This window comes from Serinus canaria, chromosome 18 (assembly GCF_022539315.1).
Source record: "Serinus canaria isolate serCan28SL12 chromosome 18, serCan2020, whole genome shotgun sequence".
Classification (NCBI taxonomy): Eukaryota; Metazoa; Chordata; class Aves; order Passeriformes; family Fringillidae; genus Serinus; species Serinus canaria.
The window spans coordinates 4,603,386-4,622,333 of NC_066331.1; the positions used below are offsets into that span (position 1 = coordinate 4,603,386).

At 46.4% G+C, this 18,948-nt stretch overlaps 1 protein-coding gene across 13 annotated transcripts in view; it reads right to left on the reverse strand.

Annotated features, from left to right (window-relative positions):
* Positions 1–5,825: 5,825 nt before the first annotated feature.
* Positions 5,826–18,948, reverse strand: part of STXBP4 (syntaxin binding protein 4) — a 77,647-nt gene continuing 64,524 nt past the window's right edge. For 11 of the 13 annotated variants that reach the window (XM_050981480.1, XM_050981478.1, XM_050981469.1 and 8 more), the window contains one exon: positions 6,513–8,070. In XM_050981480.1, coding sequence (XP_050837437.1) covers positions 7,872–8,070 — 199 coding nt within the window. In that variant the 3' untranslated portion in view covers positions 6,513–7,871. The other 2 variants (XM_050981481.1, XM_050981477.1) reach the window with 2 other exon arrangements.

The following is an 18,948-nucleotide window of genomic DNA, read 5'->3' on the forward strand; positions in this document are numbered from 1 at the left end:
CTCTGCGCCGCTCTGCGCCCGCCCGCCCCGCGCCCACGTGCAGCCGCCGCCGCCGCTGACGTCACGCCCGATAGCGGCCCCGCCATTGGCGCGCCGGTCACGCCCCTCCCCGGTACCGGCCACGCCCCCCGTGCGCCCCGCCCCGGCACGCGTGCGGACGGTGCCGGGGGGGAAAGGGGGGGGGGGCGCAGCCGCGGGACACCCGCCCCAAACCCCCCCGCGGGGCCGCTGCGCCTCCCCGGTAACCGGGAGGAATGTGTTAATGAGATGTTAATGAGCCTGAACATTTGACCCTGCTCGGGGCATCCGAGCGTGGCGGCTTCCCCGGGGCAGCGGGACCCGGCGCTGCCGCGGTCCGAGGGGTCCGGGCTGCGGGGCACGGCGGGCGGGGGTCCCAGCCGTGTCTAAGGGAACCGGACGTGGGCTCTGCGAGCGTTTCCTACCGAGCTCCCTCTGCCTCTCTACCAGGTGTCACCCGGGGGTGACAGCGCTGTCACCAGCACGAGCAGGGCTCTCACCACCACGCAGCACCTTCGGGCTGGAAGGGACCTCTTGAGATCACCCAATCCCACTCCCCTGCCCAGGCAGGGTCACCGGGGCAGGTGGCACAGGAACGTATCCAGGTGGGTTTGGAACATCTCCAGAGAGGGAGACTCCGCAGCCTCCCTGAGCAGCTGTTCCAGGGCTCTGCCACCCTCCATGGAAAGAAGCTTTTCCTCACATTGAGGTGGAACATTTTATGTTTTAGTTTATAGCCATTTTTTTAGTTTATGGCCATTTTTCGTCATCCTGTCACTGGGCACCACCAAGAAGAGTCTGGACCCATCCTCCTGGTACCTGCCCTAGAGATACTTACATGAATTGATGAGATTCCCTCTCAGTCTTCTCTTCTCCAGACCAAAGAGGCCCAGCTCCCTTGAGACTCTTCTTGTAAGAGATGCTTCAGACCCCGAACCATCTTTGGGCCTGAACCCTCTCCAGCAGCTCCTTGTCTCTCTTGTCTTGAGCAACCCAGGATGAGACGCAACTGCAGATGTGCCTCATCAGGGTTGAGCAGAAGCAGAGGTCACACTCTTCCTAATGCACCCCAGGATCCCACTGCCCTCCTGGCCTCCAGGGCACATTGCCAGCTCATGGTCAACTCATCATCCACTAAGACTCCCAGGACCCGTTTTTGCTCAAATGGGACTTTCCTCCCCACTCACCATGGTCCTCATTCAAGCACGGTTGACTTTCCATCTGCTCTGGTCTTCAGCCCATGCAGGCTGTGCAAGAACTCCATTAGTCCCAGAGTAAATTCACCCTTCAGGTGTCTGTGCCTCCCTTATTCTCATTTGGGTTTTCTTTTGGATCGCATTTTGCAAAGTTATACCATCTGTGTTTATTTGTGATTCTTTCTTCAAAAGTCAGCATTTAACCTTCAACAAATATAAATAATCATAAATATTCTCTAGAAGCAAATAAGTTACGTGCATAAACTACCCAGAATTTAGAAATATAAGCTGCCTGAGGAACAGTTATGTTCTCCCCTTGTGTATCTACTGTACCTATTACATGTGTGACCAGGAACAGGACTCAGGAATGGCTGGAGCTGTGTCAGGGAGGGTTGGGCTGTATATCAGGAAAAGGTTCTTCCCCCGGAGGGTGCTGGGCACTGCCCAGGCTCCCCAGGGAACTGGCACAGCCCCAAGGTTGCCAGAGCTCCAGGAGCCTTTGGGCAATTCTCTCAGGGATGCACAGGGTGGGATTGTTGGGGTGTCTGTGCAGAGCCAGGGGTTGGACTCAATGATCCTTGTCAGTCCCTTCCAACTCAGGATATTCTATAATTCTATCATCTATTATTAGGTGTCTTCTTAAATGAACTGCCTAAAACAAGCAACTGATGAAAGTCCAAAGTACACTCAAATCAATGAAATTGCACTGGCACAACCAAATGGGGATTGTAACCATCAGGCCCCGCAGAACCAGCAGCAAGTGGCAGGAACAGACTCAGGGCATGGCTGAGCAGGGCTTGGGAGAACCTTGGGATGCCACAGATGCCACATGGTTCACAACTGGAGCAGGGGTGTGATAGCAACAGCACAGCTGTTTTTAAGTGTCACCTAAGCAAGGAAAAAAGTCTGGATTATTAAATGACTGTACACGTACCAACATTGCCTCAGACGGCCAAATTGCTGGTTAGTGGAAACCTTTAATTACAGAGGTACAGATGAGTGACACAAAGATGAGGGTGATTGCCAATCCATATGCAGATGTGGTACAGAATGTTTTTTCTATGCTGTCTAAAGAAAAATAGAGATATGATTTACATTTAGGAGATACGATAAGCAGCAAAGAAGAGTAAATAGAACAGAAGATGTAAAAGTAATGGGGATACTGGGGATACACCAGTAACAAGATTAGTTTCCGGTGGAAGCTCAACTTCAGCACAACTACTTGTGTTTTTATGATTATTGACCCAACTCAACAGAAAGAAAGAGCATTTTCAACACCACAGAAGGACAGGAAACCTTCACTGCTTGACACTGAATGGGGTAAATTATAGGTAGGTCAGTGCAAATGTAGAACCAAAGGAAGGCTCTCTGAGCACTGTGTGTAGTTACAGACCCTGCATTCCCAACACACAGGAGCTGGGAATTTCCTGGATGTGAAAGCCAAAATAACTCCTCCTGATTTATAGACCAGCCAGCAAAGCAGAGCAGAGTACCTGAGCAGGGTACTGCAGCTGTTATTTTCGGTCTCACACAACAGGAATGGCAATTTAACTCCAGCCATGCTACACAGGCAGATTTCATCCCAATTAACCTAAATTCCAGGCTGTCAGGACACCATGTTGTTGTCTGTACATACAAATTACTGATTTTTACTTGCTTCACTTTTCCAAAGGTGGCCCCTAATTCCTTTGTGCTGTTTTGACCACTGGCTGACCCCACATGGTGCACACCAGGTAGAACCAATCAAGACAAAACAGAGCTAATGATACACTGCCTGAATTTCTCCATTTTCCAATTTCAATACAATTTCTGGCAAGTGTTCTTAGCTTAGCATTCACCCATAAAATGTCTATTTTATGGCTTATGAAAGACTATGCAGCTGCTTAGTTTTTGTATTGAAAATATCTTGATGGGTGCCCTATTAAAAAAAATTATTTCAACCAATATTTATATTTCTCAAGGTTGTTTCCATCACTGGAATCAGTTATATGAAAAATCTGATTCTTTTCAAACCACGTACCCAGTGGTTAATGTACTGTAAGATTTTTATTTTTTTTTTTTTTAGTGTGATTATTTTCTTTAGCAAAGACAATCTACAAGGCCATTTTAAAGTCGGAAACTCTTTATACTTTTCAAGGGTCCTTCTACCAAAGTGCATATGGTGATCACCGCTCTAGACGATCCCACCCGGGGTCGCCGAGCACCCACGGGCACCGCCGGCTGCTGCGGGGCGGGGTCGGGGGTTGCTCAGCCGGAGCCCCATGGGCAGAGGCCGGTTTGGACCGCGGGGCGGCCACCGGGGGAGCCCGGGCACCCCGACACCTGCAGAGCGCTGGCCCGTTGCCGGAAGCTGGGCGGGGGAGGCACCGATGGGTCCGTGAGGGAAGGACAGAGAGAGGGAGACAGCGACGAGAACAAGGACACGACCCCGGTCCCCTCACGGTGCCCCCGGCCCCGCCCGCCGGTCACGCGGCGCGGGGGGCAGCGCGCGCGGGGCCGTCACGTGAGCCCGCGCGCGGGCCGTGACCTACTTTGGGCTAATGGCGGGGCCGCGGGCGGGTGCGCGCACAGCCCCCTCAGCGTCCCCCGCGCCGCCCCCGCCACGGACAAGCAGGGGTGTCCGTGTGGGAAAACAGGTGTCCGTGTGGGAAAAGGGGTGTCCCGGTGGCACGAGTCCTGCTGAGGGATGTTGTCCTGCCGAGGGGTGGGGATCCGGCCGGGCAGGGGTGTTAGCGGTGTCATGCAGGAGGAAAAGAGAGTGTCCAGGCTGGGAGGTTGCCCTGCCCGGGGCTGTTGTCCTGCCCGGGGCTGTTTCCCTGCCGTGCCGTGTGTTCCTGCCGCCGAGATCCCGTCATCGCCCCCCTGTGCCCCCACCTCCCGCCCGCCGCCGTGTCCCCGTGTCCGGCCCCGGGGTACCGTGCGGGATGAGCCCTCGCTAGGGCAGAAGCTCCCCCGGGCCCCCGAGAGCTCCGACGGCCGCTGCCGCTCGGAGCTGCTCCCGTTGGAGCCGCGCACGGAGCTCTGCGGGTCAGACGTGGCTCGGGTCGTGACTACGGGGATAGGGGGAGCGCGGATGTCGCGTTTGGGTAACTCTTGGCCTGGCCTGCACTCGGTCGTGCCCTTAGGTCTGAATCTGTTCGTGCCCCTTTGCTGAAGGCTCAGTAAACACCCCCACCCCACTCCAAGTTATTTTAAACTCGTTTTACAAAGGATGGACTGCAGGTTTTAGGTAAAAATCTCCAGCACGGTTCATGAGATTCATTTTCTCCACTGTTTTGCAGCAGCTTCCATTCACTTATACATTGCCTTGGCATAGCCTGTAATGGAAATTGGGAATTCTGTTCTGAAATATCTCCTGGAAACAGGACTGCAGGGTTTTTTTCAGCATAGAGAAAGCTGGAGTAAAAGTGGGTTTTTTAGGAATCCAGCTGACCAGTATGTTCCAAGGCACCTACCTGTATTTTCTCCATAAACATGGATAAAAGTGGGGCAGGAAGACGATGCAGTAATCATGGCTCAGCAGAATTATGGTCACTGATAGATGGAGAGACACCCACTCCCATGCTGGGAGAGGGTATTGTACAGTCAAGCTTGTGATCTAGAACTTTGTGTGTATTTAAATATATACTGGTCTGAAGAATTCAGGATTTTCTCTTTCTGTCTCAGTGTTCAATGGGAACCAGTACTGTATGTGCAGTGAGAGATTTCTCAAACCTGAAAGATCAAAGCTTCTAGTCAGGTATCAGCTGTATGGTCACAGCTGAACTGCTACTGTCACTTCATTCCTCTGTTAAATATGTTCTGTCTGGAGAAAAGAGTTGCAAAAGTAGGCGGGCAGAGAACAAGCTGCAAGATGGAGAGGATAAATAATGCAGAACAAGTGTTCAGGTCAAGGCACAGGACAGACTGAAAAAGCAAATGGTTTACAGTACCTTAAATACCCAGTGGTTCATCCACTGAGTGGATCTCCACTTCAGCCCTTTGGGAGCCATAATAATGGATGAAAGGATTGAGTGAGATGCTCAAAAAAACCCCCCAAAACCAACAGAAAACCAACCAACCAAAAAAAAAAAACCAACCAAACAAACAAAAAAAAAAAACCTAACGAAAAAACCCACAAAACAAACCAAAAATTATTAAAATCCCAAAACCAAAACCACCAAAACAAAAATAAAACAAAAACACCCCAAAAAACAACCCCCCCAAAAAAAAAGCTAAACAGGAGAGAATTGGAAAAGGCTCATGATTCAGCCTTTGTTTTAGTTCTGATTTGTCCCAAAGCAGTGCAAGTTCCCAGGCTGGCCTCTCAGGGCAGTGTGTTTCCAGCTGTGTGATGCAGAATGTGGAGGGCCATGAAAAGCCACAGGAGAATGCTCAGATATCCACACCCAACTGAGCTGGAAAGCAGCAGCTTTTGAAGAGAAGGTCGAGAGACACCGAGGAGCAATGCCTGCCCCCCACCTCCCTCCCCTCCACAGAGGTTCTGGTCAGAGCCCTCACTTGGCTTTCCAAGTGAAAGTCACTACCCACAGCACTGAATTACTGAAAAATGGATATTTATTGTCCCTGTGGGGTGCAGCTGAGTGAGCTGCTGGGGCTCCTCACAAGACGAAAAATGCCTGTTGAATGAACCATGGTCCTGCCTTTTTTTCCAATATTTTTTATTTTTTTTTATTTTATTTAATTGAATGTGGGAGAGACAGGTTTGGAACTGTTTTTGGGTGATGGCAGAAAAACTTCTCTTAAGTAATCTGGGCTGGTTCCAAAAGGCATTCCAGTTCTCAGAAAAATAGGTATTACTAGTCATTGCTTATGTGCTGTGAGTTGAAAGATTAATAATTTTCTTTGCCAAAGTTTACAGGCAGCCTTTACCATGACAGGGTAGATCAAATACATGTTCTTGCCTGGGCAGCTGACCTGGTTTGAACTCAGTAAGTGTGGCTCTCAGTGATGACTACAGTTTTGGAACAAATACTCTGTTCTGCTTTTTAAAGCAACCTTCCCCCTGTAAAGCATTAACCAGACTCTCAAGGCCATTCCAGGCACCTCGTGCCTTTGGTGCCTTGGCAAATTATTCAGACCCAGTAGGTATAAGCAGCCAGATGACAGAACTGGATTGAGACAACAGATAAGGGAGGGAGTAGCTGGCCCATTTTTCAGTCAGACCTTCCCTTCAATAAGGACAACTCCCAGCTGGTGCCAATGGGAAAAACAACTTGATCCTTCCGTTTATTCCTCTGCACTCCATTCCTCTTCCTTTTTCACTCTTGGCTTGCGTGCTGCAAAAAGACAGTTTAGAAATAGCTGTTCTTACATGCTCAGGCTGTTTGATTTTGGAATTTGGCATTGGTTTTACTGGAGACAGAAGAGCACCCACGAACACAGAATAAAACAACCCATCCCCAGGCAGAGCTGCAGCAAAAGGGAGGAGTGAAAGGTACAGGAGCTGAGCATCATCCCCTCCTTAATCAGAATTTCTGTTGAAGTCGATGACCCAGATTTCTTTGACTTCAAATGGCTGCTTTCAGAGAGCTTGCCGGAGGCATGGTGCTGGGGAAGGTCAGGCAGAATTTCGCCTGAAGAATTCCACATGCATAGGCTTATCAGCTCAGGATCTGTACAGCTTGATACTGCAAACCCGTGCTCTGCAACGAGCTGTCTCAAAGTCACTGATGTGATTGCTGCCCTGGGCTTCAGCCTTGCTAGGCTGCTCTAAGCTTAGGATTTCTTGCTGTGATTAATTCTGGGACATCCACCTTGCTCCTAGGTTTCCCTCTCGAAAAAACAAAATGCAGAAAGCACAGAGCAGTTCTTAATCATATGGACTTAAATTATTAAGAATCCAGAAATGTGATAAACCTTTCTTATCTTTGGCAGGAAAGCCTGACCTTCTGTGGAAGACTGGGAAAATTCCTACAGACAAAAATCAGGCTTCTAAATATAAAGGCATTAAAGTCATGCTATATCTTTTAATGAAAGAATTACTGTAACAGTAGCAAGTAGTGCAGAAATGCACATTATTAACTGTATGCAGTTTGTCCTGCAGGTTTAGATTAATTAAATGTTGTTTCTGAGACTGGGGGTGTTCTTTTGCCCCTCTTTTTTAATGCACTCCTCCTCTCAGTTCCATGCAGTACCTGACCAGATTCCTGACACTGCTGCCAGCCCACAGTGCCCTTCCTGGGTACTCGAGGTACACCCAGCCAGGGCATTCTGCTAAATTACCTCCTCTCTTATGGCCCATTTTGTTCTATTTAAATCTCTCATCAGGAATTTCAGCTGGTAACTAGTTGCCATATCATATCAGAATATGTTAAATATCAGCCTACCAGGCTTCCCAGGTTTTTGAAAATGTGCTTATGCAAATATCAATGCAACACAGAGACTGAACACTGTCTTAAGAGGCAAATGCTCCCTGGATTCTGTGTGTATCTCCCTACTTTATTTGATACAGAAAGTCTGATTAGACCTCTAAAGATTACAGTTTAAAAAGGCTTGGAAAAATAGAGCAAGTTGGACTTTTTTAAAAATGTATATTCCAACCCAGAAGCAGCTTTACTGATAGAGAGCATCCCAAGGCTGGATTTCAGTGGCATGGCTGGGTGTTTATCAGAAGGAAAAGGTGGTATTTCCCCATAATCATATGTTGGCTTTGTCCTACCAGCGTCCAGGGTGATGCAGGATGGAGCAGGTGCACACTGTAGACTGTGCTCTGAGGGACAGGGACAGATCAGAGCCCTCCTGCCTCTCCTCTGCTGGAGTATGCAGCTCTGCAGAGTTCTGCTGGCTCCTCTGCAAGCCCAGGCTCATTGCTTGGGTCTCTTGCAGGGACAGATGTGCACAGAGACAATGTACACTGAAAGAGACACCTTGTGTTTGCCATTTCAAGCAGCACTCAGCTCTGTAAAGTTTTTCTGCATTGAAGTGAAATGTTTAAGTTAATTGAGATGCGTACAATTATAGCTGGCAGCTGTATCTTAACAACCCCTCAACATACCCAGGCACAAGGAAGCAGAGCAGCACTGCAATTGTTTGTTGCTTTGTTCTGCCTTTGACTTTTTTTTTTTTTTTGTGCCATGATTGCTTTTCAAGTTATCTGCTCTGATCTGCAGCAATGTGGGTGCATAATTGACTCTATTTGGACTAAAGATATTCTTGCCTGTATGTTTTCTTGGCCAGGCATTTAGACTACAAGCTGTATGGAAAGCATCAGGCAGTAAGTTATGCAGAAAACATCAGATAGAAAGGTTTTATATTAAACCAGCTTTGTAATATTTTTATTCCCATTAATTTTTAAAGCCTTTAAAAAAAAACCATTTACTTAATTGGCTTGCAGAGTAAGTTAGTTTTGAAGGCTTAAAACCGGCTTTTTCATAACAAGTTTCCTAGGTTTGGGGTTTTTTGTTTGGCTGGTTTTTTTAACTGCCAAAGGGCATAGGCATATAATTTTCTATAGCCACCTGACAGCATTCATGCAGGCAGATAAAGATGTCCTCCTCCTGTATTTTCCCTTAAATGACTTTGACCTGGAGAATACATTATGTTGATTGGCATGAGAAAAAAGGCTGTGATCTTATTTTTACTGTTTGTTATAGCAGCTTCAAACTTATCAAAGAAAGAAATAGAGGCTTTTTAGATGGCTGCTTGCCAACAGCACTAATCAGAATTTTAATGAGATTTTTTGAGGCCTAAATTAGGTCTAATTAACAATGTATAAAGCTAATGTATAATGCGATAGAGGGATGTAGCCTACTGCATATAGAATGGGTTCCGATCTCTTTACAAATAGAAATGTTGCAGCTCCCTAGTATTTGTACTGCTATGCCTTATTAACAAATTGTCTTTGGAAAATGTGGCCCTCAACTTCCTTACAACTTTGGCATCCCTTCAAGGGAATAATGCAGGTTCTTATGGCTGAACTCCCTGTGTGGTTCTCACTGACTGACACAGACTCCTGGGTCCTGCAGTGCTCCCTTCACTATCCTCCTGTCTCCCTGTGGCCCAGTGTTCCCATTGTTTGTGGGAGAGAACTGGCCTGGGACTCCCATTTCCCAACCAGCACTAAAGGCAGGGTTATATTTAGTCCACACACACTGTTTTCTCCAAGCATTTAAGACAGAAAATAATTAACAACTCTAAAACGTCATCCTCAAAGCACGGCCTTGTTTCTGCCCCCAAAGGGTATTTTGTGCAAGGAGGGATCAACTAAAAGGATTTTTCTGTATACAGGAGTTTGTATTTATTTATGGTACCACAATTCAGTTTTCTCTTTGTCTGGCTGAGCTGTTACATATAAACTATTAAAAAAAATAAATCTTGTATCCCAGTTGCTTATATGAAGCTTAATGCAATTAAACACCTCAAAGTATGGAATTGCTGCTTCTGCCTAAGTAAACATTTTTATTCACATACTCAGACCATTAACTGGGAACCCTCTTATAAAGCCTGTTTCCAAATTTCATGTTTAATAAACAAATCTCATTTCTTTATGCCAGAAAAATCAATACCTCTTCTGATTCATTTAGCTCATGACAGATGACCAGCAGCAGTAACAATGGAGGCAAAGAGCCCACTGAAACAGGCCAGAACAGAATGAATATAAACCCCAAAATAAACTCTGCCCCTCTCACTAACTCAGGCTCATCAGTACTGTGCTGTTGGGCTGAAGTGTTCAGAACACTTTAATGGGACTTTAAGTGCTGCTCCAGAACAGGTTTATCTGCAAAGTTGTAACCAGAGCTTACACTAATTAATAGAATCTGTCATTAATGAGGCAGTCTGTCAACTCACCATAAAGGTTGAACCAACATCAGACACACTCCAAGGAAGCTTAAATAGCCATTTCAGATGTGTATTTCTTGAAGTGTTTAAATAAATATATTCACATCAAGTTTAAGGAAAGAGCCAAACCACAGGGCAGAGGGAGCCAGAATCATTTTGCATCTGTTACAACACTCAGAATAATGTTTGGGTTGATTTATGGGGGAAATATTTGTTTTTGAGCTGGAATTTTGGTAACTCGGAACAGATGTTCCCAGTATTGAAATATTGTCTGCCCATGCAGCTCTGTTAAATCAAGTGCTGTTACACATTTAAAATAATCTAGGAAAAAATTAATATACTGTGAAATTGCTAATCTTAGAAAAGGTACATACTAATAGGATTCCCATTTGATTATATTTCCATTTTACTGGAATCTCAAGCCATACAATAACACCTGCGAAAAATTACCAGAGCAGTGAGATTTCATCTGGTTGTGACCCTGAATGGAGAGAAAGTGCTTGTCTATCACTATTTCTTTCAAAGTGTTGAATCAAATCAGCTTTCTGACTTTTTTCCCACCTTCGCCGAGCCAGGGGATATTTAAATAATGAGGAGAGAAGAAGGTTCTTGAAATGAGAAGAATCTGTGCCTCCTAAAAATCATTAGGAATTCGGTACAATAGTTTTAAAAAGTCCTATTTCTATCTCTTAAAGACCTCTGACTGCAGAGTAGCCGTGAACGCAGCTCTCTTTGCCCACTGATTCGCTCACACCCATCACCGCTCAGCCGGAGGAGCAGCGGGAGGGCGCCTCCAGCCTCGTTCCCTTGGCCGGGGGAGCAGCCTGGTCTGCAGCCCATAGGCGGCTTTGCATCCACCCCAGGGGCGCTGAGCTTCCCGGCTCCCAAGCAAGGGGCACTTCTCTCACTTTGGACAGACTGCCTTTTTGCCTTTGCCCCTTTCTTCCTGGGCAGGCAAGTTGCAGTCTCCTCTGCAAGCGCAGACATCCCGAACTAATTGCTGATGCGAATTCCAGGCTGCCAGCAGAGCTCTGCCTGATGTCTTTACGAGGGCTGTGATTCCTTCTAGGAACTTTCAGATATTCCAGTGCTGTGTTCTTCCTTCCCAGGAGTGATCCAGGTGAGGTGGTGTGCAGCTGTTTAATAGCTATCCCCTTTGCAGCTGCCTCTTCCTCCTGTGCCATCACTCTGTTCTTAGTGACCCATGACACTGCCCTGGCCAGGGGCTTGCTTCTGAGTAAAGCAAGCATTTTGAATTACTGTAAACTGAGCTCTTGTTGTACGCTCTCAGTTGTACTCATCCATGTTCTCTCCCTGCTTTGGTGCACTCCTGGCGTGGCATGGCACCATCCCTCCCGCAGCCCGGGATATGCTGCCGCTGCCGGGGTGCGATGTCCCTGAGTGCTACCAGCTGGGACAAGGGGAGGCAGAGCAGGGACACTGTGGGGTCTCTCCTGTTCCGCACCAGTGTCTCATCCTGAGGGATGCACTGGGAATGCCGGGAGAAGTGGTCTGTCAAGCTTGTTGTGCAAACACAGTACAAATGCAGATTTTACTCCTGTGTTCTTTGCAGGCGAGTTTATATTTATAGTGGTGCCATGAGTCACCTCCTCAGCTGCCATGGATACAGAGTCCCATCCGCCGGCTCCATTCAGCAAAATCAGCCCCTCACAATACTCTGCATCTGTGCTTGTACAACTCGGGGATTGTTTTTCTCCTTGGGGAACTCCTTCCTCTTTGTCCTGGAGCCATCGGGCAGGGCAATGCCTCCATGGCCAAGAAGCTTCCATGCAACAGAAACCAAACATCAGCTGTTGCAGACTTTTAGGGAATTTGGGAACATTTCTCTGATGCATTGCTCAGATCTCCGGCATCATTATTTTATCTTGATCATTATCTAACTGACTTGTTAACTATTCTGTTGTGTACATTCTTTCCTGGAAAACCTGTCCTTTCTGCAAGAAGCTCATATTGTCTAAGTATTTTTATTTTCTTGTGCAGGAGATAAAAAAGTTTAAAACTTTTTTTTTTACTACTGTTTTTGAAGAATAAAATTTTATTATCATTTAAACCTTTACACTTGATCCGGAACCTTCACTTATTGAGACAGCTCAGTACAGGGGTGGAAGCACCAGGCTGGTGACCTTGGTTCTCCAACCCCTGGAACCACTTGCATGACCTTGGGAAAGTCACTGAGTTTTCATCAGTGTTGTCTCTCTCTCTTTGTCCCTGTTTTCGGTAGGATCAGGTAGGGGGATTTTAAGAGGGTAACACCTATATGCCAGGTGAGTATTTGCCAGAGTTAACTGTGGGATTGCTTAGATATATAAAGTAACAAGGTCTGTTATGACACTGACAGGTTGCAAACCTCTTGTACATAGCAGCCAGGTACTTGTTTCCAGTAGGAAGTCTTACAGCAGTACATTAGATTTCTCTGAACCTCACAGTAACATCCTTTTTGGATGAAGATCCTCCATCTCTCAAGCCCCTTCACAGAGCTGCTCAGAGGCTGCTTGGCAGTGTCTGCTCAGTAACAGTGTCAGTGTCAACCTCAGACACTGCAGATTTCTGCACAAACCCTCTTACAATGCTCCTCATAGGAAAACTGATCTGCTGAGACCCCAGTTGGATTTGGGGGTTTTGATCCTGACAGGTGCTGGGGGTTGTTGAGAGTTGAGCCACCCTCAGCCCCTCGGAGCAGGTGATGGATGTGGCTGGTGGGGGTCCAGCCTGGGACAGGGACACTGTGAGATGCTGTCCTGCAAGAAAACACCTTGATTGGTCTGTGTTGTGAGTAGGTGAGACTGATTTACTAAAAGTTGCACTGAGGTCCTTTGGAAGTCAGTCAAAGGCTTTTTTATGCTAAGATTAGTTGCTCTTGAGTAATCTCTACTACAACAATTCACTATCCCTGTTGAAACGCAGCTGCTACAGCTTCTGGCCACAGCGATTGGATTAGAAATTCAAAGAAATCTGTGGAAATGTCTTATTTCTGGCATAAGGTTAGAAAAGGGTCTGTGGTGGTCCGTACCACTGGCTTTTCTGAAAAGGGAGCATTGGCTTTATTACAAACATAGAATTTGCTGTCGAGTGTGCTTGTAAATTTGAATGAAAAGTAAAACATGCACAAGTTCATGGGAGAGGACCCTGTAACTAACACACACTGTGTTTGCAGACACAAAATGCTGTGGTTTTGCTTTGTTTAGAGAACAAACTTGTCAGCAGAGACCCCTTTGTGATACAGCAGCAGCACCAACAGCACTGATGGGAGTTTGAAATCCACTGAAAAAACCATTAAGCTTTCCAGTTTTATATTAGTTAACAGGAGATGTGATTTCTTTTTAATATTTTTAACATTTCCCCTCAAAATTACAAAAATCAGACTGATTTTTATTCCAGTTTGCAGATTCTCCAGGCAGAGGACTTTGTCTACAAGAACTGAGAACTCTGGCAGCCTCTCCCTGGCTCACGGAGTGAGGCTGTGACAGAGGATGGCAGGAGCTATTCTGAGCTCAGAAGTCCTTCCTACTGTCACTTGCATTTAGGCATTGATTTCTCTTTTCTGTTCCACTAGCTGCTATTCCCTTTCACAAAGAAAGATGTCAGCTGGGTTTTCTGTAGGCTTGAGCCCTGTGTGCCAGCAGCCCCCTGGTTTTTAGGTGCTGTTTTACAGCTGTTCAAGTGGCTGCTGTAAAGACTAGAGGGACAGCCTGGCACCGGCCTAATCCATCAAAATATTGGGTTTTTCCAGAGCAGTAGAATCTCACTCCAGCTCTGGATCTCACCAGATGAGGTTTAGTGACTTTCTGTGCCTCAGTGTATGGATGATAATATTTCCCTGCCTTGAGAGCTGCAAAGGAATGACGGCGTTCCCACGAGGATCAACCTTGCTGGGAGCACAAGCGAGGCTTCCCTGGAAATGTGGTACCATTCCAAGTGGAGACTCCGGGGAGAAGTCTGCCAGCAGCCTTTTCATCTTCCCTGCACCCTGACTCATGAATAAACATAGGCAGAGAGGGAGGAGATGAAAAGCAGCCAGGACCGTGTTGCTGCAGAACTGTGGATCTTCCCGGGCAGTGCCTATAAATGGCTCTTCTCTTTCGGGGCTGCCCAGGGTTTTAGCAGGTGTTCCGGTGTCTCCCTGAAGGGAAGCAGAGCAGCCCATGGCACCCACGTGCTAAAAGCAGCTCCCACTGATTTTAGGTCACATTAACAGCAAATCTGGGGATTTGCTCCACTCCCCCTGCTGCCGCGGCTCCAAGCATCAGCCGCATCTGATCTGCCTTCAAGGGAGGCTGGAGTCTGTTTGAATCCCACTGTTACCTACAATTTTAACACGTACTCCACCTCCCAGAGCTGTGTGAACCGACACAGGGCTATCGTGTGCAATAGTCTTAAAAATCTTGGCAAGTTAACTTTGAGAAAAATCTCTGGTTAGGCAGTAGTTCCTGCTAGCAATTACCAGGCTTTTATCTGTAGCTGTCAGTGCACTGTAAGAAGTGGCAGTTACTCCCATTTTACAGAAGAAGCAGATGTTCTAGGGACATCTGAATAGATTTAAAGCAGAAATTGCATGCCTAAAAGGTGTTCTAGAAAATCCCATCATTATCACATGACTGATTTTATTCAGTGCACCCAGGAATTCAGATCTGCTGGCTGTGCTTTGCTTCTCTTATTTATTTTAAAGCAATAGCTCTGAAGCTTTCATTTTGTTCCCCTGCTGAGGCAGAGGAAGAGCTGGAATGAGACTTTTTTTTTTTAAATTTTTTTTTTTTTTGAGGCAAGCTTTCAGGTATGGATTTATTCAGAACTTCTTGAGGTTTAATTTGGTTTTGTGATCGAGAGGCACAGAAGTCACATTTGTGAAATCCAATTAGGCTCCAGCCCTGGCAGGGACATGACACGAGGCACGTACATCCATCCGAGTCCTTGTGCCTCCTTGCTTCTAAAGCCCTCAGCCTCCATGGCAGAGCTGTGCTTCTTATCTCAGGTATTTGGGATTACTGCAAACTCAATTTACCCCCTTGGGAGCTATTAGAACCACAGTCCTTCCCTTGGAAGTGGCAGGGAGAGAGATGAGCACTGCTGTGCTCCAGGGGACGGATCAGATCAGAATCGGGCAGAGCAGCTGTAGATGGATGCATCCAAGAACAATTTCTGGGTGCTGTGGGCACAGAAGGAGGAGGCTGAGCCATGGCCTTGGCTTTGGCCAGGAAGGACAGCCTGCTCTGCACATCTCTGCTCATTAACCTCCCTGCCTGCAGCTGCAGCTTGTTGGTGCCTTTGCAGAGCACACTGGTTTTTGGATTCAGGGCTTTCCACTACAATGAGTTAAAAGTTGCCAGAGCAAGGAAGAGCTCCCCTGGTAACACTCCACAGGATCCACCTCCAGAGCTCAGGGAGGTGGTGATGCCCCTGGCATGGTGCCCCTGTCCTCACCTCAGCCCCAGAGCTCTTTCTCTTTTGGCTATAGCAAAAAAAGGAACTCAGTCCTTCTCCTTACCTGGAGAGCTGTAATTTCCCTCAGCCACATCAAAACTGCTAATCCCTCCCCACCCCCGTGCTCCAGGCAAGCATCCCTGGCCCAGAACAGCTCCCTGGGAGCAGCCACTGGTGCTATGCAAAACGTCAGTCAGAGTGACTACTGAGTTTTCTTATAAATGAGAACCTGCATTTTTATGAATGTGGTGAAATTACCAAGGCCTTTTCGTCCAGGTTCCTGTAAGCGGGTTAAAACGTGAATCCAAAACATTGGGACAAACAACAATAACAAACCTGGCCTGAAACAGACTTCAGGGTTTTGTATCAAACAACCTCTGAGCACAGCAGTAAAACATTTTTCTGTTATCCTCAGCCAGCCACAGGAGTTTTCCTGTTAGTGAACATTTACTATTGATTTAATTTTTGGCTTTTGTATCATTCTCTGCAGGACTCTAAGTGGTTATTGGAAACAGCAGAGCCTGCAGGACTGTGCTGCTTCAGCATCTGCAGCCAGAATGGGTTAAGCACAGGAGAGTTTAGGCTCAAGGGACTGGACTGCATGCCTAAAGCTGAGCAGAGAAAGGAGTAAGAGATAATTAATTCCATTTACACATTTTCAGTTAGTACCAAAATTCCTTTTGGTTGCATCTTTCAATTAGCCAAGTAACAAGAAAGCATTCTTCAACAGTTAGGGCCTATTTCCTGATCCTCTGTATTTTTATTTTTTACAACAGTTCTGCATTCAACTGATGGTGTAATATGGTCTGAAAGTGCCAGGCAGGTTCTTACTGGCCCTCTCTGCTCCTGCTCATGTCATGCCATCAGTGATAAGCAGCTGTCTTTGGCTGGGAACACTAAGACCCACAGTGGCTAATTACAGCCCCTAACAATGGGTCCCCAGTGGCTCAGCCTGGAGATTAAAATGTGCAGCTCAGCCAAGGCCTGAGATCTCCCCTGTCCCTGGAGAACTCCATGCTCCTGCTGTTCTCAGGAACAGTGGGACTGGAAAGGAATAGGAATGCATTACCAGCCTTTGGAGTGAAAATGAAAACATAGCAGGAACCCCAATACTTTGCTTTCCTTGGGTCCTTTCTCTTTCCCATGTAAGTGCTGTTATTGTTACATTTCTATTTCAGGAAAGAAACATAATTTTTTTTCTTTTTCCATTTCAATCATTTTAAAATGAATTCTCTTCACATACAAAAACAAGGACAGTTCTTGATGATAATAATAATTGGACCACAGGGAAATACTGCCTTGTGGGTAGCTGACAGGCAGGGTACTTGAGAGGAGATGAAGACATTTCTGATCAGTGTGTAGCTTTTGGGGGTCAGGGTGAAATAGTGACTTATGTGAAACAGCAGCAAAACTACTGATTTTTCATGGTTTGCTTTTAGCCAAGAAGCCTAACAATGAAACCAAAATTCCCCATAGTGACTGGCTGGAGAAACTGCATTCCTCCTCATCAGAATGAGGGGTCATTTCAGCAACCTCCCTCACTGGAGCCCTCAGTGAATAATAAGGATCATGTAGCTGTAGTTCAACATCTCTATCAAACATCCTTCTCAAGGTGAAGGAAGAACACAGCTTATGTGTGCTTTGGAAAAATGCTGGACTAATTTCTCTGGAGTCTCGAGCGCTGCTGTAAACAGCATATCATCTTGTAATAAAATAACTAAAATACACCTGTATTATCATGTAATAAAATAACTTATCTTAGATGAGTGTTGTGAAAATACCAACCTGTTAAATCCATGCCAACATCAGCCACTGTTGGTGGAAAAAAATCTAGAATGAGCAATAAAAAATCAAGCCACCAGAAAATATGAGCAGAGCCTGGATGGTACAACCTGTGAGCTGGCTGGTATTTTTAGTGTTACATGAAAAGAATCATCAGGGAAAGGCAAAGCTGGTTACAGAGGACAAAGGTGAGGCTTTAGTCATTGCTATTTGATTTTTGGTGCACTATCACTGCAAGCAGCCAGGGGAAAGATTTACTAAGGTATTTAGGTACCTAAACATGCCTAGCAGCATTTATAGCAGCATCTAAGTAGGTTAGGTGCCTAATTCCCATTAACTCCACGAACATGTTTAAGCTGCTAAACAACTCTGCAAAGCTGGCCCCAGTGCCTGGCCTGACAGGTGCCAGTCTGAACTGGTGACTGGGCTCACTCCCTGCAGGGTCTTTGGAGTGGGCAGTGTTGGTAACACACAAGGACCAGGAGCACAGAACTCAACAAAGGCTCCTAAGCTGACTTAAAGTTCTGCTGCTGACTTCAAATGGAGCCACACCAAAGTCACTCAGAGATGCATTTGCAAAAAGGCCACTGAATTTTGGAGCTTGGTTTGGAGTCCTGTGTGTCTTGAGCTGAGGGTTAAGAATCCCAGCAGTTCCCAGAAAATGAAATATTTCACAAGCCAAGCCAGAGCAGCATTTCCTGAGCTCCTGGAGAGTCTTGCCCACAGCCAGCCCTGCACAGCCCAGCCTGTTCCACAATCACAAATATTTTTCTTAAAGGATTTTCCTTTCCTTACCTCGGTGGCACCAGGCACCTCCCGAGTGTCAGAAATGAACCAAAGCATTCCTAAAGCATTCTCTTACAAGAGGCTTTTCAACAGATGGAGAATGTTATGTGGGACAGATTCATTACAATATAAAGGTGTAGTTTTATTAATTTAAAGGCTATCACATGCACTTTAGTATCTTTTCCACTTTATTTTTTAAATTCAGGAATAAAAATGAAAATTTACCATTTACAGTGTCACATATGTTGTCAACTGCTCTTTACAAATTCTGTTCCAAGTTATGCTATAACCATTTTCTTAATATACACAGTTCAGCTTAAGCAAAATAATTTTCACAAAACTATTTCACATAAAGGAAGAGATAAGGGGAGATCAAGAGAAATAACCTAGGAAACAAGTATACCAGTGTACAAAAATAGATTGGAACATTTGGAGATCGTAGGTAAGAAAATGTATTCTCAACCCCAGAGAATGTGAACTGGTGGATTATCTGAGGAGGGAAACGCTCACTGGAGCAGCTGAAGAGATGCAGAGATCTATTTCTAACACCTTTAATTTCTAGACAAGTTTATAAGAGAGAGAAAGAGGCTGCAGGTTTGTGCCACACTGGGGTCTGTGGGAGGTGGCAGTGAGAGGAGCAGGCAGATTGTCCCCGTGCACAGCAGGAAAGGGCAGCACGTGCAGAACCGTCCCCCTGCAGCTGATCCAGCACCACAGCTCTGAGCTGCTCTCCATGGAGCCCCTGCTCGTGCAGAGCCTGCCTGAGCCACCGTCCCCATCCCTAAATAGCTGCTCCCCTTTGGAGCACCCAGCTGGCTGACACAGCCACGAGGCTGCAAGAGGCAAAGTGGTGGCTCAAACCTCTGCTAAGCAGGACTGGGGAGCTGCAATCTGTGTGCAGGCTGGGTATCACTGGGGATGGCTGAAGTATGAACAGAAGTGCTAT